The sequence below is a fragment of the Athene noctua genome, chromosome 3 (genome assembly GCF_965140245.1).
Source record: "Athene noctua chromosome 3, bAthNoc1.hap1.1, whole genome shotgun sequence".
Classification (NCBI taxonomy): Eukaryota; Metazoa; Chordata; class Aves; order Strigiformes; family Strigidae; genus Athene; species Athene noctua.
Genome location: NC_134039.1, coordinates 12365198 through 12391587, shown reverse-complemented (window position 1 = coordinate 12391587; position 26390 = coordinate 12365198). Strand labels below are relative to the sequence as shown.

The window sequence follows — 26390 nt, the reverse complement described above, 5'->3', positions numbered from 1 at the left end:
ATACCCTTCTTAATTGGGCATATTGCCTTTAAGAGAAAAATGGATACTGAACTCTCAAAACCTTGTACTAATGAGTAGCGAAGTGTCAGTAGCGAGGTGTAACTCTGACGGCCCACTAGAAAACACAAGTCCCAGAGCTCTGGAGAAGTTCTTTCCACTGTAATTACACTAAAAATGCAGCAATCACCAGTCATTAATAAACTATCATCTAATACAATTTGGTTTATCTCTGTGAACTAACCTCCCTCTGTGTCGAACAGTCTTTGAAGGCTTTGAGGAAGTCTTGGATTTGGGGCTGGGTACATCTCCATTTTCAGATGGGGTAGTATCCTTAATAGGTCCCGGTAAAGGAGCTGGCTCATGGATAATCAGAACATCATCTTTATTGTGCTGGCCCAGATGCTGCTTCGCAAAATCAAAGCCTTTCACACTGGGGGCTTGTAGCTGTGAGAGCACAAAGACAAAAAAAAGGAACCATGAGTGACAATGAATACAAAGGCTTCGGTTAAGATCTGCAAACAATGGTCACTAGGAGGATGGTCAGGCTATGTTAGTCTCAGGAATGAACATGTGAGCTGCAGGGAAAAGAAAAATAACCCCCCCATGATTCTGTCATCTTACTTTGGTATATGATACATAGTTTAAAACTCAAAATTAGCAAATCTAGTTTAAAAAATAGCCTTTTGTTGCTGCCACACTCTCTCCAGCTATTTCTTCTAATTTAATCACTGTGTGAAGAGCTTTTTGTGTACTTGCGGGTGCAAGGTTGTAGACACCTGTGTACTGACTGAAATCGTTACCACTGCCAGATCATCTTTCTGTTTCTTTCCGTCAAAATGAGTGAATTTAAATAATTTGAATGATCTTCATTTTGAGCTCCCCAAATCTGCAGGAGTCTGGGAGTGCTTGCACAAACACCTAGTTCATCTGATGAAAGATAAACATTCTTCAGATCTGAGTTATGTGGCAGCCTGGCATTGACTTTTCAGCCAGCATGGATGGCTCCGTAAAAGACCTGAAAATCTGACTCTTAGGAATTTCATACTGAATAGAAAATTATATAAAAGGCTTTGGAATTCAGAGAAATTAGATACTTATCCTTGAGATCCTATTAAGGGATTATGGATTCAATGGGTGTCTTGCTTGAGAAAGACACAGAACTGGGCCTTTCATTTTCATAGCTGTATTTATAAAAAAAGCTAATCTCACCTTGTCAATGACTTGATTCAGACCTAATTTAATCAAGCCTCTAAGTTTCAAGCTCTCCTGCTGATTTTTTTGGGCTTTGGAGTAATTAGAAATTCTGAAGAACTAATTAAGAGAAAGTTTTTCTTCAAGTCCTGCTCAATTATAAGTAGTTTGGAAGCTGAAAATAGTAAAAAATGTTGACAACTCCAGTTTTCAAAGTGCATGCACACATACCCACTGCACAGCACACGTACAAAACCCTCTGTGTGTTCCTAGAGCTGATTTCCTGCAAAGTGAAGCATGTGTTGGAGTGCGTTTATGGGTGCGTCAGGTTCCAGATGCTTAAATGAACCCCCTTTCATAAAGTTTGGCATGCCAACATAGCTAACTACAAACAGACTTGTCTGATATCATGCCAAAGATAAGCTTGCCTAAGGAATATTCTGAAACAATCTCTTCAAAATATTTTCTAAGTAAGCAAACATTTTCCAAATGGTTCTTAGAGAGGATGTTGTAGTAGAGCAAACTGCCTATTTAAACCAGTAGATGGCAATAAAAGCTCACCTGTAAAATCCAACATCTGAATGGTAGAGGTTTTGGCGTTCATTTCTCACAAAATGAGTAAGCTTATTATCTGAACAGATCTGTTGTCTTCTACTGTACTCAATTTTTCTTGGAATTTTCAAAAGTCCCTTCAATTCAGCATTATGGGTGATTCAATAATTAATTTATGTAAATGACTGCAACCACTGATTCTAAAAGGCACCATTGAGCTAGCCCAGGTGAAGTATAACTGTTTCTCCGTTTTTTGAGTTGTAGCCACCTAGTGAACCCTTTCTGAAACTTCCCCCCTTCTGAGTTGAAACACTGTCTTCAAGATCTTGCTCGCTTAAAAAAAACCCACCCCAAAACTCCATGTCTTCTCTCCCCACCCAGTACTTCTGAGGAACTTTTCACTTCTGCTGTCAGAATTACCATGCCAGCTTGAAACACTCTGATTACTGAAACTCCTCTTAGTTACCCCACCTCCACCTCTGATCTGTTTGACATGATGTCTGTTCTGTTTGAAGATGTTCCTGTGTGACACACTCTTCCTTTGAACCCCTTCAGTGGTTTCCCATCTTCTAACCCTTTCATACTCTACCCTCATGCTCCTACAGCCCCACTGCTGATCCCTGATGATCACTTCCTCTATTTCACTACATTCCCCTCCATTGCCTCCAGTCCCCTTTGCTCCAAAGATGATGAGAGTCTTCATCACGTGCTGGGCACAGTTCTTTCAAAAAAAAATTTGGTGGTGCTCTATCCTTTTCTAAGCACCTTTGACTTGAACTGCAAAGTTACTAACTGCTTTTTGAATAGTGTGATGGGTGGGGTAGGCAAGGACAACTGAAGACACAAGCATTCTAGTTATATTGGAAGGACTAGGATGGCTTTATTAAGATAGCTGCATGTCTGAAGCATGCATTTCAATATACCTTAGAGTTAACTCTAGCATACTGGGTTTGTAAACCCTCTGGGGAGTAAAGCAACAAGCAAAAATATTATTTTTTTAATCTTTCAACTTTGGATAGTCTTATTCCTAGCTGCAGTCTCATATAACCTTTCATCTAAGCAGTTAAGGAAACAGATATATTTATGTGTACATGTACATACATGACAGCATCTGTACACACAAATGTTTATCTGCAGACAGACCACTGAAGCTGAATTAGAAGGCTTAGTATCACAAAGACAAGCACTCACACTAAAAGAAATGGCACATTTAAGATTGTCTGAACAATCACAGCCAGATCCTCTCATGCATAGGAATTGCAATAGTCTTGAGTTACAAAATCATAAGTTCAGTTCTTCCACAGGAACCCTCTTGCTCTCTCCCACCCTGCTGGATCCTTGGCATAGGCTGGGCCTTCTGGAATTAGTTGAAGCTGGGTAGAATATAAGAATGTTAACTGTAGAATCAGGACACCCATCTCATTTTGTGCAGAAGCTGGCAAACACATAATGAAAGAAGAAGGGGATATAAGAAGAGAAAGGATGTATTCTTCTACATACATCTGCAGCTAGAGTGGCTGAGACTGCCAGTGGATTTCATGGATGCTTGCTGGCAACAAAGGACTGGCAAGTCTCAGGTACCACCATTCCAGGCTTCAGGAAGCACTCATCCCAGGCACCACAGAACCTGTGGCTTTATTTTCCTAAAGCTGCAGCCAGGTAAACTCCTCATCTGGTCTTACTCTTCCCTGTCAAGCAGAACCATTATCTCCATCCCACCCTCCTGCCCCTCTCTCCCTCTGCCTGCCAGCTGTCAGTTCTCCAAGAGCCTGAGGCTCATTGCTTCTTATTCCTTTACCTGGCCTCACAACCACCTCTGTGTATAGTAACTCAGCTTTTAAGTGACAGCTCTATAGAGCTTATATGCACAGAACTGGTGTAATCCTGTGAGAGTTTAACTGCTAAACCTCTAACAAGTCTTTGCCAATCACATGTAAACATTTTCTCAAAGGTTTAAAACTTTGTCAGAAATGGGCAATTCCCCGCAGATTCAGCAAGAGCATCTCCTTCACACAAAACAACCTTCTGGTCCTGTTTCCTTTCCTTCCCCACGCTGCACTCCCAAAGGCTGAGAATATGCACCAGAGCTTCTCCAAAATGATTTGTAAAATTTGGACAGAGCACTCTATTTTCTCTTAACCTTGTTCTTTGAAAGAACAAGTTCTTGCTATCATCTTAAAAAAGGATTCAGTGTGAAACTGATACTTGAATGTAAAACTTTGGCCTGAATGATTCAAATCTTGCAGAGTTCTGTACAGCCAAATAATAACACTTCTAGATAACGCCTGCTAAAAAAGCTTAAGTTGGCACTACCAGCTCCAGACAATGTATGAACAGTAAGAGACTGTATGCGTGTATATGCATGTTTGTGTGTATGAATGAAAAAATGATAGAAAACCATGTGAAAATACATATAAAATGATACCTGTCTGAATATGAAAAGATGGTCTTCAATGAAAAAAAACCTGATAAAACAACTTATTAAAAATAGCAAATGTTATTTGAGAAATAGAAATATGATTACTACTGCAGAAGCAATGCCAACAGAAACCCACTTCATTTTCTCAACAAAAAAGAAACCTACACTTCTGATACCTCACTTCTTAGACCATGGCAATTTTATGACTTTAACTGAGAGCCGATATTAACCAAAATCTGCATTTTCAGTGAAAAGTATCTGAAGTGAAGGACACTGAAATGCAGCTCTGCTTTCTGCAAGACCAGATGGTCAGATCACTGAGAGTCAGTGGAATGAATGATTAGTGATGTTCCAGACTGAAGAGGTTCCCGATGTTTTCTTATGAATTTCTGTGTGCACTCTTCCTTTTCTTTATATTAAGTTATATAGTTTAACAGATAGGATGACATCTACTCATTTGACAACAGGTAGTCAGAATACTATGTGTGGATCAGTTATCTACTCATAAATTAACCACCGTCAAGGAAAAAAAAAAAAAATCGCTTTTTTTAAGAGGACATTTGTGCTGATACCACTAGCTGTTCAGGTGTTGAAACTAACCCTCTTAATCAGCCTCAAGTGCCTTTACCTAAGACTGCACAAAATCAGCATTGGCAAAGATTTCTTGTTTCAAATCTAAGTTGTTAGAGAAGGTTTTCATTTGTTTTATCTTTATCTATTTGTGAAAGGGAAAAGATAAACTGCTCTGAAGCTTACCACCAAAATGAACGTGTCTGAACTACCATATTCGTAAAACATTGTATTATAAAAATGCAGAACCTGCTGAAATCTAAGGGGAAGATTATTTCAAATCAGTAAGTCAAGGCACTGCTTTAATTCTACTGTTACATACTGAATGGGAGAAAAAGTATTTGAAGCTCAATTTGTAGAAAGATCAAATCATTTCTGCAGAAGCTTACAAAGTCTGTGCACTTTGGTCAAGACTTATTCCATGAAAGCAGCTAATAGTTTCAGTACTGTTCAAGTCACAGAAATATAACATGGTTGCCAATATATTGTTTTGCTAGATGCAGAGACACACTGAGAATGTCAACAATCTGTTTTCTCAAGAAAGTAAATACTGCACACACAGGTCAGTGAGTAATTTCAGCAGAAAGCAGAAAAGAAGAAATACACTTCCTCAGTATTCTTCCTGTAGCTCCTACAAGTGGCATTTGAATTTGGACATAATATGAAGAATTACATAACAAGACAAATTTCTACTGATTTTATACTACACTCTTGCCTTCTTCCTTTTAGAGATAGATGCATTAAGCAGAGGCTGTTAAAATACATTTCTAAGGAAACAATGGAGCTAAGCGTAATTTCAAAAATAGTATTTTAGTGTCAGAACATAAATCTATGAACTGGACAGGAATCCCTGTAAAGAAGTCCTGTAGACTTACAACCCTACTAACATGCCAGCACATGGAATGCTACAAAAATGACAGGATAAAGAAACTTTACAGGAGAAAAAATAATTTTCAAGTCTACTAGTTTAAACTCAACAAGGCAATGAGAATCAGTGTTCTTAAAATTAATGTGGGTTGAAGACTTAAGTCAGTCTGATTTAGGATGGCTTAAAGCTATTAAGCATGGCAAAGTGCCTTCCGTAATTGTAGATTCACACCACCAAACCCTTCCCTGTATTCTCAGGGCACCATAGCATAAGGTAGCGTGAATTCACTGCATTAGTCCAATGTTGCACCAGTACAATTATTTGCAGCTGCTAGTGTGGTTGCTATGGTCTTACTAATTTTAACTCATTTTTTCATCGTGCTTCTACTATCGCATTCAAGATGTTGCCTACTTCTTTCTCCCACAAGGATCCTTCACCCACATTGTTTGCAGTGACTGTTCTACGACATACCTAAAACACCTACCAATAAACAAGAATTTAGAAGTACTGAGGCATGTTCACCTTTCTCAGTCTTATTTTCCTATTCAGCTCATTCTTCTACTATCATTCCTACCCCTTATGCACCTAAGTATACCCTCTGTATTTTTGTTTACATTGCTCTCCTTCAACATAAACCCCTTTAGGATCATAGCCAGGGACTGTCTATGAAGTATGCATCCAAATTATACATGTGATTTAATAACAATAATGCATATCTCAGTTAAGACACAAGAAACATTTGTTGATGAAAAAAACATATCCTGTCTCCACAGCCTCCTCAAAATACTGAAAACACACCTATTTGTATTTCTCGAGGTCTTTTTGTGCCATTGACACAATTTCCCTATGAAATGGGATATGATGCAACCAGATTGTGGGATAAGCACAAGCTCTTTCCTCGGTTACTTCAGAAAAAACCACTAAGCATCACTGAGAAATGTGCTGAGGGATCCCTCACTGCTGCTGGTTTAGGAAATGTTTTTAATCACCAAAGCAAAAAAGGTCTCCATTTCAATTTAAATACCTTCACTTGATAACCATGTATGTATGTAAAAATAAATGTATGTGTAATGGCAGTTCGCTATATTACCTCTTATATGGGATGTCATTATTGTTCCATTACAGTGGTGTTACAGCCCATATCCTCTATCGCAAGGCCCATCTCAAAAAGAAGCAGGATTTTGAGATCAGAGATCCAAAAAAGGGGTTGTATGTACAAAATGCTGCCCATTTTCTCATCTCAGACCAAGTACCTCTTTATACAAATTACGTCTCACATTCATCATCACAACAGCACTTTTGTCAGCTATCACCATTACCAGCTATAGGTAAAGCAGTTCAGCAAACAAGTCTTTGTGGAGAAGAAACATACTTATAGCTGCACAGGTTTCCACAACTGTCAGGGAGAAGTAGCACATGGTATAGCCAGTGCTGGCATGGAAAACCAGAACAAGCTAGTGTACAGCCTCTGGTCCTCCTTCCCTCCTCTGAAAAGGCAAAACTGTGGTTTACTGCTCACCACCATACAAACAGTAAGTAAAGCAGGAATCTCACAAAACATACCACCTCAGGAGTTTTTCTCCTAGAGTGGGATTAAAAACAAATAAAGAAACCCCCAAACTTACAAAACTTTATAAAACCTGAAATTCTCTAGACACCTGTTCTGAAATATTTTCTTAAGACAGATTCTTCTCGCAGATTTTCATCATCCCTCTTTTTCTCCTTTGTGCATTTCTTCCTGCCACACTAATATTACCATGACAGCTCAGTAAATTTCAGAAAATACAAGAGGGATCATGTTGTTGAAAGCCCATAACTCTGAGTACATATATGTCCACAGGCTGCTGAGATAACTGCTATAACAGGCAGAATTTTGTGTCTGAATCAGTTTCAGCCTTTCTTCTCAGGCAGAAATGCTGCAGGGTGGATACCACCTTAATCACAGTTTGGTGAGGTTCCTTTGCACACTGGTTGGATGAAAGTGTCAGGAGTAAGTTAGAAAAAGATCACCAACTTTACAGGGTAGATAGGTCACTGTTATGTCTCATTTTCATCAGTCTTTTAGCCATAAAGCATGTCAAATAATTACTCCTCCAAGGCCACATACACAACTCCGACATCAACTGCAATCTCTAAGAGAGGTAGCACTACACATCAAAAAAATTATAAATTAAAGAAAATCTTTTCTCAACTTGTGAAACAAAAGAATACCTTCATAACCTGGCTCTCACCATCTGGACCCAGCACATATACAACACAGTCCAGAAACACTTCCTCTCCACAATATACAAGAAAAGTGCTAACAGACTTAAGATAGAGCATAAGTCAGCAGTTTTCATTTATTTTTGTGCTGGTATTTTGTTGGGCTCAGTGACTCAAACATATTCATATATCTAAAAAGGGTTTAATGCACACAGAAAGTGCATTCACATATACTGCAGAAAAAACCTGCTTGCTGGAATGAAGCTACCTGTGAGCAGCAACATTAAAAATTGAGGCAACAATGAGTTGATGTTGGCCCATTTCCTTGTTCCCAAATAGCTAAATTCTACAGCAAACTATAATCTTTTTTTAGGAAAGACAGAATTTATTTCCCCAGTATTAATCTAATCTCTGTAGTCTATTATGTTTAGGATGGTATAAAGTTTATCCGTATTTTGAAAATGGATTTTTTTTTTTTAACTCATTTTCAAGAGCAGCCCCTATATAAACATGGCTCTATATATCCACCTAAATTTTGAATAGCATATTCAGCTCTACTGTCCTCCTCTCAAAAAGTATGGAAAAGAAATAGAAAATGTTCAGCCTTTTCAAAGGCTAGTGGTTCAAAGGCCAGTTCAAATGAAGTGATAAGGAAACTGGGACAACTCTGGAAAAAGATATGATGGAGACAGGAATATGACAGAGATCTGTAAAGTCATGATTGTCAAGGAACAAATGCCTAGGAATCAGCTGTTCATTGTCCTCTCTAAGGACTAGAAGGCATCACAGAAAACAAAGAGATGGCAGGATAAAAGCAAGATGAAACAAGATGATGTGATTCTTCATATAACATGCTGTGGAAGTCCCCATCAGAAGCTCAGATAGGTTTAGAAGGACCAGACAAGTTCATGGAAGAGAAATCTGTTGAGGGTTGCTAAATATCATCACTTCTAGAGAAAGTCCCTGAAGAGTTACTCAAGGCAAAGCATCACATGTACTTGCCCTGTTCTTCTCTCCTTCTACAGGTTTTTGCTTTTGGCACCTGAGCCAGGCTGGCCTTTTCGTCTGACCTCAAGACATCTACTCAAATGTCTGTAACAAAGCAGATGGAGACATTTTACTTTTTATATCTATTGGTATAAACAGTATATCTAAGTGTGGTATTTTATTTCTACAATTTGTGAATAGTTAATCCTCATTAGAGAAGATCCTACAAAAGAGCTCTTGCAGAGAAATTGCCATCAGAGAAATGTATTGTTGAGAAGTAATTAAGATGTTGAATACTGTGTTCCTTGTTAGAATACAATTATTGACTCCGACGCAAAACCTGTATGCCAATTCCGAAAAGACAACATTTCGGATAGTTAGTCAAGGTTTGTATTAGGCATGAATGATATTTGTTATGCAAACAGTAGGCACAGACATGAATCTTCTGCAGAAACTCATGTCAGTTTTCAAGTAGTTTTTCTAAGACTGGTGTCAGCTGCCTTTCTTAACATGAGTCTCTTTTGACTGGAATTATTCTGCGATGTGAAACTGTTGCATTGACATTATACAGATGAACAAAAGCATTACAGGGTGTCAAAATATCACACGATTTTTTTTTTTATCAGGAGCAGAAACCTAGTATTTAGCCTCCAGCAGGGCTGGGTTCTTTGATCCTGGGAACATCGAAGAGGTAGTCTACTGAATACACCACAATAAGCAAAATTCTCAATTCAGAAGTGTAAAGTTATACCTGACATGAGATTCTGATATCAAATATCCCTGCTTGGGGAGAAAAATAAAAATCCACACAAGCGCCTCTCAGACATCTCCCAGAACACATGACTCATTACCCGTAACCGTGATCGACACATGGAGGTCTAGCTGGCTGTCAGAAGCAGCACAGATTAGAGCAGACACGCAAGGGCTGGTAACGGTCCTCAGGTGACTACACATTAGCTGAGGTTTGCTGGCACACGATGCAAACTGGCAGCCCTCCAGCTCTGGTACTATCTGTGCTACCGCTCAAGAAGGAGGTGCAGTACTGTATTGCTCTGTCGGGGGCTCTGCAGTGACCGACCCACCCCACCTCTCCCACACATAAACACACAGAAGGGACACTGAGCCTGAGAGACATGTTCAGCCTTCAAGAACCATAGTGGCATGCAGAGGGCTCCAGATAAGAGGGAATTCTGGCTGGAGAAGTAGGCTTTTTCCCCCACTAGGGTTTTAGGATGTGCCCCTGGAAAAACTAGGAACTAAGTAAGCCACTCAAAGTTAGCCCTGCAAAGACAACGACTTCGGCATACCCAGCATTTACTACCTAAATAAACTGTCAGTGAGCTTGTCCACAGGTGTTCGATTCTTGTCATCAGGGCAGTGAGCCTTTCCCTGAATAACTGTACAGCTGAAAATACCTCTCAAAAATCCTACCAAGGGATTTGACTTTTTTCTCTAAACACTTGTATACAGCAGGGAAAGCAAAATCTCTAGTGAACCAGGTTTCATTTTAATTTTTGTATGACCACAGAGAAAGAAACAATACCGCCAACTCCACTTCCATTAAAGATAATATGTAGAATCATTGGGGGTTTTTTCTTCTCTCTGGGGAAAAGGAGCTGATTATGCTTACGCACAAAACTATCAGCAGTCCAGTACAGAGCACAATGACGGTTTGGGCATTAAAGACATTTATCCATTTTTTCATGAAGAAGAATAATAACCCATAGTAAAAATTCAATTGCCCGCAAAAGGCACAGCTTCTTTGCAAGGAAAAAAGCTCAGGTTGGGACAATGTTGTTGTAGATATAGGAAATGGCAAGAGAGAAAATCCTGTAATTTAAAAATGCCACTTATATATTTTTTTTTATTTCCAAAGGCAAGGCCATCTTTATCCAGTGCAACAACCCAGATCACATCAAGGTGAGTTTCCAGTAGGATGCTATGGCTTACAGAAAAAGTCATGAATACTTGATGTGCCCTTTAAATATCTTAGTTCCATCTCTTGAAAAGAATTATCCTTGCACAGACCAACGAATCTTGCACAGAAATTCACTGCCCTGACCTGCTTCCTTAACTCCCAGTTTAAAAAGGGTCCAAATAACTTTCATCTAAGCATGCTTTCCCATCTAATCTCCAGAATAAAAAAGGTAACCTAATATTTTTCAGGTATTAATCCTGCTTTCAGGAAGACGGATAGATTAGCTAATCAGTCTCTTCATGATGTATTTTTTTCCAAATTACTTTAACTTCAAAGCTGGTTTTGCTAGCATCAGTTCCCTCAAAAGTTTTCCTTTCTGTGCATTTATGTTTATATTCACTCAAGTAGCAGGATTCTGAGATTCTCCAGAAGTAAAACATCCCTTCGTATGGTTAGAGTTCAGACCCTCTCTAATCTTTGCAGAAGATAACATTATGAGTCTCTTAAGGACCCTTATGCCATCCTCTCTGCAAGACACTGACCCTCTGATGAAACCAGGTGGCCAGATGGAAAGAACAGAAACTGGCAGAGTGGCATGGTACATCCAATCTGCAGAACAGGCCTTCGTTGAACACCATTTACCCTGCCCATGTCATCATCTCAGAAGAAACATTATCTTTGCTATTATCTGTATTAACTCTGAGAGTGACCTGGCCTTGAAGGTGGGGTTAAACAGCAAATGTGGACCCAGGCCCGGTTTCAGGGCTGCTACAGCATAGATGCAATCTTGGGTACTTCTGTGGGTTTGTTATGGCAGGATCTGAATATTTTTTAACATAGCTATGCCTGCTGAAGTGGGAAATATGCTGTTATTGACTGAGGGGCCACACAACTGAGGGGCCGTGTCCCAAATATTCTAAAGGGGTGTCCACAGAGGGACCAAAGCAGGTTAGCTGTGCTAGCATGATATGCTGGCCAGTATAACTGAATCGTTGTGTAACGCAACTACCTGGTGATCTTTACCGCACTGAGGTGTACCCGGGAAGCCATACCCTCAGGGCACACTCAAAAGGCATGTAGGGTATTATTACCAACAGATAACAGTACTGGTTTCCTTCACCAGAAGACAGACTGTGAGGGTATGCAGCTTATGACTTTTAATGGTGCCCACAGGAACATAGAAATTATACCTACTCTCTAAAGTGAACCTTTACATATAGAAGATTAAAATTAAAATTTAAATAATTATATTGTCTGAGTGCATACCAAAATATTTCAGGAAATAGCAGGAGTTTAAAAACAGAATTAATTGATTAAGTGAAAGGAAGGGCAGAAGAAAACATGGTACTAGAATGACACATGGGGCTATAAAATCCAGGAAAATTTGTAGGGTCTTTAAAGCATCTCTCTGAAGAAAAGAACAAAAATTTGTAAAAGAGGTTCTAAACTGAGAATAAAAAGCTCCTGCAAAATTTATGTTTTACTCAGGTAATCTGCATTACTGTACATTTACAGAGGTTCTCTCTCTCTCGACATCTGAGGGAAGCAGCCTTTAAGTGGCCAAGTCTTTCCTCAGTAGTGTGAAGCAAACAGACTTTCCCCTCACCCCACTTCCAACCTTGTTCCAGGCTTTTAAGTCACAGGTGATATAATTTGCTATCAGCTGCTACTGTGAAGTCTAACAGATTATTATGCTGCCCACTGATCTGCTATGCTAAAGTGGCTAATTAAACACACTGAAAAAAGACTGGTGATACCTCTGAGATCCACTAGTGCGGTATGATATCCTATTTCATCTGAACAAGAAAAGGGTGTCTCAGTTTCTTATCTTCTAACCAACACACATTTTCAAGTGCAAAACACACTGTAGACTTATCACATGGTTGAAAAGAATAGTTTCCCATTTCCAATATGGATATGTCATGCATATGTTAATGAAATACTTTGATATTTATATATTCCATTTCTATATTTACATTAAAACTTTTTTTTTAAAAGATTAATGGAAGTGAGAAGAGCTAGCACTATAAATGTATCTTTACGGTTTTTACCAGTGAAATACTGATTCCAAAAGAAAAACTGAGATCTTTAACCTAAATATCCTTCCATCTACAGATGCAGTGCAGGCCTTCCCTTTCCTTTGGTACCAAAGTCAAGCTCTGTAAAGAGGGAATGGAAATTATTGTGGGTGAGAAAGGGGGACCCAGAATCCATTTTTAAACTGAGTTTATTTATAGACCTAAATCCCCAACCACATGATTTCACTCCTTTGATCATTTCTTTGCATATGCTGGAGTAAAGTAGAAAAACCATAAACAGGTTAAAGGACAGGACCAGACCAAATATCCCGTATCATTTGTACACTGTTGTGAGTGTCTGGGGGTCTTCAGTGCCCTACTCGGTAATTCCAAGCCACTGTCTGAAGACATGAAGAAATCCTAAAGACAGCTTGCTACTAAGGAAGCCAGAGTACTATTTTCCTTCTGGATCTTGGGCAAAGGAGGAAAATGGTCTTCAAAGTAGATTCTGCCAGTTGTTTGATGTGCTAAGTGATAAAAATTTAAGACACTTTTCATTGCTTTAACTCATTTAGTATTAAACTATGAGCCATCCATGGGCGCAAGGATCGTACTAGATGGCCTTACTGGTTCTTTCTGGTTTGCTTACAGTGACTTCCCTGAAGAAGGCAAAGTGACAGGCTCCCTAGGTGAACTGAAATGAGACCTGAATACAAACAAGCTCAAGGATTCAACTCATGAATGATTAAGATGAAGAATGCTGCAGAAGCAGTGCAGAAAAACAACTAAGCTGTTTTCCCAAAAGAAAGCAGAACTATGAAAGATGTTTCTGGCATTACAGTCAACCCAACCCAACTGCTTTCTTCCAAAAGCTTGCAACAGCAGAGCAGTACTGAAAAGGTATGTGATGAAATAGTGTACCAAGGGTAATGATCCTCTCCTGCCTTTTTTGTATGACCCTTCTCAAATTAGCTGACACTACTGTGGGGAACTTCTTCAATCAAAATCTGCATTACATACTACGACAGCACAGGTGAAACAAGGTACCAGGGGGGTGAAGTTCATCAAAGGGTACCACTTGTTGCTGACCTTGATTCTGACACTCAAACTGCAGTGGCAAGACAAGTGGAAGTTACTATTGATTTGTTCTGACTGCTTTGGAAGTGCAACCGCTTTCTGCTTCTCTCATCTTTCACATCATTAATTATCCTGAAAGAGAGCATGGTGTACAGACAAGGCTTGTTACGGAGAAAACTGTATGACTGAACAAGAGGTGACAGTACAAGAACGTAACTACAGTATCACAGGATTAGCACAGGCAGATTATTTTGCCTTTAATAACACCTCTGAAGGTATAGTCAGTAATAAGCATCTCTGACACACAGACCCGTTCTCTTCGGCTGTAAAAGGGAAAAGTAGGATTTGTAACCCTTTGGTCACTTTTCCATTCTTTTTACTGAATATATCCTGTGTGAAAATCCTGTATCATGTATTTTTTAAATAATAGTCTTGGGCAGGGAAATGACAAACTACTGAATTTCTCACCATCCTAACCCAGTCCTCCAACACTCTGGCCAGCACACTCATCCATGCAGTCTCATGCAGATCCACTAACTGAAGTTCTAGTCCTGCAACAGGCTTTCACAATGGCGACACAATGGCCCCAGCAGAATGCAGAGCACCAATAATAGGCTCTACCAAATTCTAGTTCCAGCATGAGGTATAACAAATGGTGCGGTTTAGCTGTCAAAATAGTTTAGCAGAAGCTCTCCAAAGAAAAATTCTGCCCTCTGCAGAAAACAAGGTCAGTGATTCAACACTCAATACATTTCCTCTTATTCAGTCCTAGCCAAAGCCTTGAAATGAAGTGATAAAGGGTTCCTTTCAGCCTCAGTGCCCACATTTCAGAAGGATGCATCTATCTAATGCAGTATCCTAGTATACCTAGGAGAACAAATAAAACATTATGGCATTCTTGACTTTTTTCCTTTTCCTTTTTCTTTTAAACTGGAAGGCTCTGAAACTGTGCTTCCAGATGCGATTTAAGGATGCTAGGTGTTCCCTAGACTCTCACATTTGCTTATGCTTAGAATACTCAAGTTCCTCTCAGCACAAATTCCCCTTTTACCTTCTGTCGCTGCTGAATGTTGCTTATCGTGTCTGGCTGAAACTCCAGTTTGTCTGTTCGACAAAGTTTCCAGTATAAAATAATAACAATCAGGAGCACCACAGCAACTGGGACTGCCACACCAACAATAATCCATAGGTTGCTATTCTGTGACTCTGAGGTGGACTCCTTCAGCTTCTCCACAGCTGTGAAGTTAAAAAGAAGACAGCAATATTTATGTGGTTACATATTTTAAACTGAGGACAGTTCAAGGTTACGTATTTTTATCTTCCTGCAAATGCTAGTTAAGGAATTTATCAGAAACCAGCTGCACATCACAGGAAATGTCATACCACTTATAAGTTAATGTATGTCATGCTCAGGAAACATGGGGTAGGTATCGATTGTTCTGGCCTACCTTCTGAAGACCTGTGCTTAAAATACTAATGAAACTACACTTCTGCCACATAATTCTGTAACCCAAAACTGAGCTGACGTAGTCAAATGGGTTCAGAAAAATGACTTACCAACTTTTCAACATTATTGCCTGTTTCCTGCTTTAAGCAGTATTATCAGCTGCCTCTTCTCTTTAAGTATACATTATATATTTTGTTACCTTCCCCATCAATAATCACAGTCAATTTGACTGTGACCCTCCTCCCCAAGGTGTATAGTTCCACACTTTTTATTACTTTTTTTCTGTTCTCTGTTTCACTGTCAGTGGGTGAGATCCCTTAGCCCCAAACAGAAGACAAAACTACTGGGATGTGTAATCAAGCCAGTCATGCTTGTAAAAAGTAAAGGGGAAGAATCAACAAAACTTTTGTTTGCTCTATTTTGCATAGTGGTTACATGTGGGACTAAAAACCACAGCAGTAATAAATTTCTAGTCAAACTGATGTACTTTCTTCAAATGATGTTTCAAGTTAAAAAAAAATATTTGTATGCAATCTTATATTTATATATCATTTTATTAACAGCCATGCTAATGATGAACCTAGAGATTAAAGGAATGTAATTCTTGTATTTTATACATCTCACAGCTCATTTATGACATTACATTTTGCTATAAAAATAACGGGTTTTTATCTAGTTTCTTCCAGTAAGAAGAAACATTTTAAAAATTTCTATGATTCTATACTTCTTAAAGAAACTTGCTAATGACGTGTCAAAGATAACAAGTTTCAACATGCAGAATATGCTATAAACACTTCATGAAGTTTGCTCGACACTTACATTTTTGTAAAGGAAATTTATTCTTGCAACTTTCTGCATTTCTGTCTAACCAATATTACAGTCCGTTAACAGATACTAAGCAGATGTACATGAGCTACTGACCTATCTTTAACCCATGAGGGACAAAATTTAGAAACACATCCAGATGGTGCAATTATTACTATTTTCTTTCTTTCTGCAGAGAATTTAAAAAACAGACACACTCCTGTTTTATTGGCAAAATACCCTGTGGTACAATGTAATTCATGCCTCCATATTACACAGAAAACAGAAAAGGTAATTAAGCATTCATATCAATGAGGTATTTTGCAGGTCATATACATGTCTGTTACTGTTTTAAAATACTTGCAAGTTTCTTTCCTAATCATAACATGGAATTTTGAGTAGGTCTTCTGTCTTGGTTCTTACTACAAATTATTTCTATATCATGCTCCCTGAGTACATTCATTATATGACCTGTCATACTTATTCTGATGTGTATCTAGTAAAAGATCACACTGCTTGTATATTATTAAAAGATCATGTTTGTTATATATTACTGGTAGACAAACACATAAAATAAGGTCAGTCATATTCAGTGGAGGAAATAACTATTTAATTTTGCTTATACCCTTCAAAATGCCCCAACTAGCATTAGCCTACATCTTTCACTCACAGAAATTATAATCCAGACAAACTAAAGGAAACACCCATTTCACACTGATGTCCTCCCATCCCACAATCATGGGTTCTGTACAAGCTCCTGGGCAAGATAAGCTGTAAAGAAATATCGGACTAGCAGAAAGAGATGAAAATAGCAAGAAGGTATCTAGTTAGCACAGTATTCTTCTAGCACAAGCACTAAAGTGAATGCAGTGAGGATTGCACTTAAGGACCCTGTTGCAATTCCAACCTCAGCAGAGTCTTCAAGAAGCAAAACCATCACCACATAGCCCACTGCAAGACTGCTAAAATTTATCTCCTCAGAAATGTCAAAACGGCAGCATCCCAAGAACAAAACATTGCAACAGTGGGTGCTGTGCAGTACCATAATCTCCAAAGCTAACGTCACCCTTCCCATTCCCCTTTGCTGGCATCAGTGTGGATTTGACAGGGCTTACGCTGTGCAACGGTGCCTTCAATGCGGTATCCAAGGATGATTGCAGCTTGTTGGATATCAACTCTGTTCATCAGGTCTGAGCACTTCAGAGCACTGAGTCTCTCTCCACCTTGGTCCTCCACAAAATAGATCAGCTCCACCGGGTTATCAATACCAACTAACCGTGACACATTCACAATCTGAAAAGAAATTGGAAAGCTTTTACATTTTAAGTTGTATTTATCTGGGGCTCCCATATATTTGGTCTTTCCGTCCATATTCTCTTTCCCTCTTCCATTCACTGGGCCTAGACCTTAAGGACACTTATCTAGAAAGAGACATTTGGAACAGCATTGCCAAGATGGCATCAGTATCTGTCTTAATTGTCACTAGGTGCAGCCCCTACTGCATAAAAAAGATTCCATCTTGTATTATGATGTAGAAATACAATTGCTGTTAAAGAAAATCCCTCTATCTGTGACACCAAAGAATATGCTATTACACTAACCATGCTGCTGTGAACTGGTACAGTTTGGAAATTGTCAGTATCCAGAGAAGTCTGATGGGAAGGTATCCCACATATAGTGCTCCTGAATACTGTACGGAGCAAAGGCAACATACACACAGCCTAGTTATCTCATCTCAGAAGAGCTTAAGTCAACATGGGCAAGCATAGATACAAAAAGCTAATACCAGTAATAATAATTTGATTCCAAATTAGAATTCAGGATATTTTCACCTAATACTTATACAAAAGATCCTGAGTGGAAGTCTTCCAGAGGAAGACAACATCGCTGGAATAATATATTGTGTCTAATTACACAAGCACTACTCAAGTGCTCCAGGACCCTGCGAAATTTACAGAAACACCTATTTTGTAACTGAAATTAAAATTTTGAGGGAAGCAATCCCTTGTATAATACATTTCTAAGATGAACCTGAAGTTTTCATTTCTTTTTCCTATTTGTTTCATGACAACGTACAGATCCCGCATTGAAGCAAAAGAACGATTTTCATTCTAAAGATGCCACCCTGGAAGCCTCTGTTGCCTTTAGCATTTGCCAGTTAGTAGGAACTATCAAAAGAGATTAGTGTGATTGCACTTCTCCTTTCTCTAAATACGTACTTTGACTTTGGATTTTATTCACAACACACACCTCTTTGCTCCAGTTGTTCCAAATGTTGAACAGCTACACTGGCAAATATTCTGTTAGCTTCAAACAGAACTGTTTGCTCTTCCTCAACTAAAGCACCTGCACAGTCACCTTCACCCTCCAAACAGCTCCCCCTGGTATCCACCTTTCTTCGGGAAGGAATGTATTTGACGCCATGGGAAGCAATTCTTCCTACCTACTTCTAAAGACATTAATAATCAAAAGAATGCATGCTATGAGGAAGCCCTGTAGACACTCTCTAACCACAAAACATCTACATTGCATATGAGGATCACATAACAATTTTGAATTCCTATAAAATTAAATCTTACATATAACAACTCTCCTCTGTTTAACTACTTACACGTAATGGTGAGTTCAACCTAGAATTAGGTCAAACAAATTGCAGGAGCTATTCTATCACATAAACCAGAGTTTTATGAATTATCGTTTACTATGAAGTATATATTAAGTTAGAATCTCAAACACTGCCCACAGGCTTAAGGTAAAGCAAACACACAAATGTTTGCATGTCTGAGGCTTACAAAAGCAAATCTTTATATTGTTTTCTTTCCTAGTTTCCAACAAAACAATCATACTGAAGGAAAGCAGTGGAATGTTCTAGCTCAACATGGATGATTTTCTGGTCTTTGGGGACATCAACTCAACCTGCCCTAAAAAAGCATTTCCCAGGAGTGGTAATAAGCAAGATATATGATAAATAATTTCAAAAAAGGAAAAAAAAAAAGGATAAAAGAGAAAGCACAATTGTCATGCAAGTCTTTTAGGCCAAATCAACTGAAAGCAAAGAATAATGTTCAATGTCAGTCACATTTGACATAGGAAACAAAACGGCTACAAAAAAAGCAGAAAAATGTGCAAATTTCTGAAACACAGCAAGACCTGTTCACAGGACCCATTAACCAATGCCGTTTTTCATCCTGTACGCTATTCACTCTTCTACCAGCTAAGGGGCAACTAATTCCTGACTGAAGGTAATGAAAGAGTATCAGTAAATAAAGTTTCAACACACATTCAGCAGCTGCAAGGCTGAATCTGGTTTCACGGAACCCAGATATATCATTAGTTAAACAAATGTCCACAGCTTCATATTTCTGCTTCAACTGGGCTGCCTTCACCACAGCCTGGCCTCAGTGCACAGAGCAGCAGTGTGTATGGACTGATATCTGCTTTCAGCACAGATGAACCCTTTCTTAAGTAGCACTTAACTCACACAGAGAGCGAGGGAGTTGAAAGGCCACATGGGACTGAAAGTCAATGAATTGTTTAATTTTAGGAAACTTGTGTATAGGAAAGCTACAGAATCAGAGAAATTTAGAAGATTCTTAAATTGTCATACATTTTATGGCACTGTGGAGTATCCAAGAAGTACTGTAACTGTATGTGTGTTATACACACAGGGTAACAGTCAGAAGCTGGCCAAAGGGATTGAAAAAGGAGCTTCTCCACAGCTGCCTTTAAAAAGGGCAGAGGGGAAGGAGGACAGATTCCTGCGCAAGATGCCACATCTTGAACAATACAATTTTCCACACTGAATTAAAAACAAGCGTATGGCTCCATATGCTGAGGAACAGGGATGAGTGAGAACAGTCAGAGTAGAGATAGGAAGAAGTAGCTGGAGGTATTCTGGCACAGTATAGAGAACACAGGAATGAGCATGAAGAAACTCAGTGGAAAGTGGAGGTACAGGCTGGTGTTGATGAATTCAGTATTTTAAGATAAAACTTATCTGAAATAATTAATTTGGAATACACAGTATTGTATGACTGCTCATACCATACTGAAGGAAGCTGCAGACAAAATTTCAAATCCTAGGGGAGATGGTTATGGATTTCTGTTCTGGGAAAGCTGATGGCTGAGCAGGGTATTCTTGACGAGACTACAAGACAACTAGACTTGTACATAAACACAGCAACTGTGACAATATCAGTACTTTCAGTTTTCACCTCTGTTATTTTGATTCACTAAACTTTTTCCTTTTTTAAACTAATCTCCGAGTTCGTGAGTTTGCTGCAACACAGAAAATGGCACACAGGATCTGAACCATTTTTAAGTCTGTTTATAAAATTGAGGTGCACAGTCACTGGATCTGTTTTTTTACAGTTTCTGTATACTAAGTTTTGTGCAGTTTTGTTCCAAATTATACTCTCTGTGCAGCTTCAGATTGGTTTTGTCTCGTATTTTACAGAAGTATCTCAATCCTTGAGACTGCTAAAAATGCAAGCAGAGGCAGAAATGGTATTTTGCAGGCATCCAGCAAAGCAGCCTATGTGTAAGAAAGGATTTAAGCATTTTATATTTATATTTTGGCAGTGAGGGATGACATAGGGAGGGAGAAGATATAAGAATTTCAGTACATGGGAGGCAGAAAATAAAAAGGAAAGAAAAAATAAGAAAAGACTAATTCAACTTCTGTGTACATAAATGATACCATCTTTGTTGATACTAGATGTGCATCTAATCTCCACAGAGTAAAGGCTTAACTGTGTCCAGGTGTCAGTAAATTTAATTTAAAAAGTGTTTTCAAGAGAATATCATAGGTCAGTGAACAGAGTTGCCTTGGTAACCAAATCTAGTTCATAATTTAAAGCAGGGAAATCCAGGTGGTGGGCAAGCTCGCAAGGTGTTTGCAGAGTGTCAGTCAGCCAGTGGGATGTCCTGGTCAGCAAACCCGTCAGGAGTAAGGAATCCCTGGGTAAACTGGTTCAGGGTTTTGGAGACACAAGCATTACTTAGAAACAAGCAAACATGCACACAGACAATATCCAAAATGCATGTACAAGGATTATTTTCCTTTTTTCACTATGTTCTTCCCCTTAGGGAAAAAAATAATCAAAAAAATATTCTGCTTTCTGCCTTTTTAAAAGTAGGATTTTAGTGTCCAGGCAATTAAATCAAGTTGTCTGAATGGTTCAGTAGACAACACAACATAAAGCATATGTGAAACAGGCATTGCACGTAACCTGCCCTGGCTCTGAGAAAGCTCTCACAGGAACCTGTCAGGCGGGGAGATGGCGGTGCCGCTTGTGGGCAGCCAGCTCCCTCCTGAAGTGCTCCGGCTGCGGCTGGACAGGGCAGCACTGGCTGTCCTAGCACCAAACACTTACCCCCTGTGGCAGACCCTTCTGGAACTGACCTGGGGAGACTGGGAAGTGAACTTAGAGGGCCAGGGCACTGAAGGAAATTTCCTCTGTTAGCTTGCAAAGGCTTGGCCAGCAAAGAAACTGGCTAGTCAGAGGTAGGAACAATCTGACAGAGGGGCATGTCTCTGCCCAGGGTGGCTATTGGAGGGACACAGTGTCTCTGAGGAAAGGGTGAAGAGGCAGCAGCCCCCAAAGGCTCTATTTAAGAACCTAAAATCTCCCAGCAAGACCAGGCCTCTACTCCGATTACACACTCAGGAGAGATACATAAGCTGTTAGTAGAAAACCATGAGAATGAACCTCTGCCATAATGAAAAGTTCAATTCAGTCATTATGTCCCCTCATAACTACTACTCCTCACACACATTACAACTACGGTGTCTCCTAATGTGCTCTTTAAATCAGAACATTTTTCTTTTTCTTACTTAGTAGGATCACCTTTTTGCTTTCTATTAGGTTCAAAGACCAAGCACACTGAAATGAAGGAAAATTAATTGGCTTTTGAACTACCTCCTGGTTTATCTTTAAACTACAATTAAGCTATTTAGTTCCTCAAAACTGACAGAATTAAATCTGGACTGGGACATCAAGGGCAACAAGAAAAGCTTCTGTAGGTATGTCAGTGGTAAAAGACAGACTAGGAAAATGTGGGCCCTCTGCAGAAGGAAATAGGAGACCTGGTTACCCAGGATATGGAGAAGTCTGAGGAACTCAACAACTTTTTTGCCACAGTCTTTACCGGCAAGTGCTCCAGCCACACTGTCCAAGACACAAAAGGCAAAGGTGAGGGCTGGGAGAATGTAAAACCAGTGCCTGTAGCAGAAGATCAGGTTCAAGACTATCTAAGGAACCTGAAGATGCACAAGTCCATGGTACCTGACAATATACATCTGTGGGTCCTAAGGGAGCTGGCAGATGAAGTGGCTAAGCTACTACCCACCATACTTGAGAAGTCATGGCAGTCTGGTGAAGTTCCCACTGACTGGAAAAGAGGAAGATCCAGGGAATTACAGGCCAGGCAGTCTGACCTCTGCCCAGCAAGATCATGGAGCAGATCCTCCTGGAAACTATGCTAGGGCACATGGAAAATAAGGAGGTGATTGGTGACAGCCAACATAGCTTCACTAAGGGTAAATCATGCCTGAGTAATCTGGTGGCCTTCTACAATAGGGGTTACAGCATTGGTGGATAAGGGTTGAGCAACTGATGTCATCTGCCTGCACTTGTGCAAAACATTTGACATCATCCCGCGTGACATCCTTATCTCTAAATTGGAGACACATGGATTTGATGGATGGTCCACTCAGTGGATAAGGAATTGGACAAGGAATCAGAGTTGCAGTCAATGACTTGTCCAAATGGAGAGCAGTGGCAAGAGGTGTTCCTCAGAGGTCAGTATTGGGACCAGTACTGTTTAACATCTTTGTTGGTGACATGAACAGTGGACTGAGCACACCCTCAGCAAGTTTGGCAACAACATCCAGCTGCATGGTGCCATCAACCCACTGGAGGGAAGGGATGCCATCCAGAGGGACACTGACAGGCTTGAGATGGGGGCCTATGCAAATATAATGAAATTCAACAAGGTCAAGTGGGGGTAGTAGTGGGTGGAAAACTGACTATGAGCCAGTGTGCACTCACAGCCCAGAAAGTCAACCATATCCTCCCTGAGCTGCATCAAAAGAAGGGTAACCAGCAGGTTGAGGGAGGTAATTCTGCCCCTCTACTCTTGTGAGACCCCACCTGGAGTGCTGTGTCCAGCTCTGGGTCCCCCAACATAAGAAGGACATGGACTTGTTGGAGCAGGTCTAGAGGAGGCCACAAATACAACCAGGGGGCTGGAGCACCTCCCCTGTGAGGACAGGCTGAGAGAGTTGAGGTTGTTCAGCCTGGAGAAGAGAAGGCTCCAGGGAGACCTTATAATGGCCTTCCACTACTGTTGGAAGTGTGGAAAAAACCAAAACAGTGAAAAAAATGCAAACCACGCATTTCCTTAACACACGGTGCCCAGAATAAACACAGGGCAGAATGGAGATCCAGTGATTTGTGTTGCCATGGCACCAAGGAGGAATGCAAAGCAAGGTGGAGGCCACACTGTTCTGCTCTTCCACTTTCCTCAAGAAATATTTGACACAATTATGCAGATGTATCTCCTGCTTTTCCTCTTCTCTCAAGGACTGTTTTGCAGAACTCCACAGACCTTATCTCTCATTTTTCCTATCTTCCCACAAAAACAGCACACACCTTGCACCTAGGAATGTGCTGTGTCGCTACTCAAGAAATAATGGCTTGACTAGTGTCCCACCCACTCACACATACACACTTAGATAAATACTACCCTGAATTTGTATCTAACTTGTCTAACATGGAGGGACAATAATCTAATACCAAATCAGAGGGACAGATGGATGGTTTGTGCTTTAAGGGAGAAATTCTTTACTGTGAGGGTGGTGAGGCACTGGAACAGGTTGCCCAGAGACATGGACACCCCTTCCCTGGCAGTGTTCAAGGCCAGGTTGGACAGGGTTTTGAGGAACCTGGTCTAGTGGAAGGTGTGCCTGCCCATGGCAGGGGGGCTGGAACTAGATGATCTTTAAGGTACCTTTCAACCCAAACCATTCTATGATTCTGTGATTAAAAAAAAAAGAGAATTGAGTTATTATGGTAAACTATTGATGAAATATAGCATAGGGCCTAGCCTCTGCAGATGCAATGCGAACCACGGTAAATACATGCCTTCAAAGTTGAAATACATACATACATTGAAATACAAACATTGAAAATATGTATGATTTGCTGTAAAACATTAATATGAGCACCACACAAAGAAAATGGAACTCTCTCATGTGTAACGGCCAGGTGGAGGCTTCAGAGGTTTTTTGTATGTAACGGTTGCACACCTTTTTTGTCTTCTTTATCATGGAGTGCCACCTGTTAACAGCACAGACAGGCAAACAGGAGGGGAAAGTAAGCTATTTGGGTACCCTAGATAGTCCAGAGCTCTTATTCTTAGTGTCTAGACTTAAAGAGCAATTTTTAACATTCTTAGATCCTAACACATGCCCTTAGAAATGAATTCTAAACCTCACAAGGTATCACTTTATTTTTTTAGTATGTGAAAGGAAACTAATATGCCTGCAGTAACATTCACAAATAATTGCTTCACCTTCTAACCCACCAGTCATCATTTTCTACAGAGCTTAGAAATGTCGCATTTCAATACACTAAAAATATCTTTCACCTCAGGAAAAATTTAGGTCTACAGGGGCTCAAAACAAGTGAAATGTGCATGTAGTCTTTCATGGATATATGCATATCCTATTAATAAAAATATCCAACTCTTTGGTGTTGCTGGTAGTTTCTGTTCTTATTTGCACTTCATTGTGGTCTATCATAGCAGTCACTGGTTTGTGTGCAAGAAATATATATGGGAAAACTGAATATAAAGCACAAAGAATATTAATAGCTCTCCCTGAAGACACAAACAGATGTATATATACAACACACTTCAAACACAGCTTATAAACTTGGCTATGAGGAATAGAATTAGCAGCTGTAAAACTAACAGGTTTGTTTGCAAATGACTATGGACTGGATCCTCAACTGATAGGGGAACATCCTTGAAAGAAATCATCCTTCACTCCAGAACCCACTACCAGGTGCATCACTTCAGCTGCACACAATAGCCTCTAAGGCTGCTTCACATACCACACACCTGAATATCCTGCCAAAGCAAGCTGCCAAGAAGCTACAGTACCTAAAGGTACCTACCATTCTCATGCAGAAAAGCAGGACACCTGCCACAGACACCTAACACCAAGGTATGTCCTTCAGTATGCCTTCTTCCACATCTCCTTTATGACATTGCTAACCCTATCTAACAGCATGGGCTATGAGCACCTGGAGAAGCACGGGTTCTCTGGGATGGTGTGATGTGTTGACCATAACTAAGAGAATCCTCCACTGCCCAAAGACTGCAGCTTACAGACTCTTTGCACTAATTAAGTGGCATAAATGAGCAGCATTGCTCTTTGGAACACAAGCTGCAGACCTCATCTTATGTCCCAGTCAGTCATAAGAAAAACGCTGTATTTTCACCTTCTGAAAACACTATTCTTTAGCTAGAAAGGACCTGCTTGTAATTTTGTGCATGTAAGAATAAATTACCTGAGCTTTATTATGTAAAAACATAAAAACGTAATCTACACATACACATTTTATAGGCTGTGGTATCTTTGCTAGCAACATAAGGAATATTTGTTTAATTTATATGCAAAGGGAGGATTGAGGCATAAAGAACAAAGTGCAGTAAGAGGTGTTGGGAATAGAAGATCTGAAGCAGACATCTATTTACAGCAATTCAAAGCTGCACAAAAGAAAAATAAAATAAAATCTTTATTACTGAAACAGATGTTTATGAGACAGGAAAACAAAAGTAAGAAAATCCCAACATCTGGAAATTTAAGTGGTAGCAAAAACTGTAGGATTAAATTAAAATAAAGATAATAGGTGTGAACAATTAGAAGGGCATCCGTGAGATAAACCAACTGTCGATGAATTAACTTGAGAAAGTAATTTTTAGGAAGATGAAACATTAAAAAATACTTTGGCTTTCAGTTTGGTGAACTGAATAGAAAGAACACATGTGAGAATTTAAAACTTAAAATTAAATATCCAAGTCTTCGTGGACATTATGTGAATAATTCCACCTGTAACAAAACTATAAAGCAGCACTGGAATCCAGATAGCAGAAGGTGCCATGTGTGCAAAATCTGACATGATTAATCATTCTTGAAAGCCATTCCCGTGACCAGGAGTACCATGACAAATAGACAGTTAAGCAGTAGAATATACCACTGTACTGCTGCACCAAGCTGCACATGATTCTATTTCATATTTCTACACCACCACCAAAACACCATGGAG

General features: G+C 39.6%; 1 protein-coding gene across 3 annotated transcripts in view; it reads right to left on the bottom strand.

Annotated features, from left to right (window-relative positions):
- The window catches only part of KIAA1549 (KIAA1549 ortholog), a 151789-nt gene that overhangs the window by 32323 nt on the left and 93076 nt on the right, over positions 1 to 26390 (bottom strand). For all 3 annotated transcript variants that reach the window (XM_074901989.1, XM_074901990.1, XM_074901991.1), the window contains exons 9-11: positions 17169 to 17346; positions 14854 to 15038; positions 242 to 444 (exon numbers count right to left, since the gene is read on the bottom strand). In XM_074901989.1, coding sequence (XP_074758090.1) covers positions 242 to 444; positions 14854 to 15038; positions 17169 to 17346 — 566 coding nt within the window. The remainder of the gene's footprint in view (positions 1 to 241; positions 445 to 14853; positions 15039 to 17168; positions 17347 to 26390) is intronic.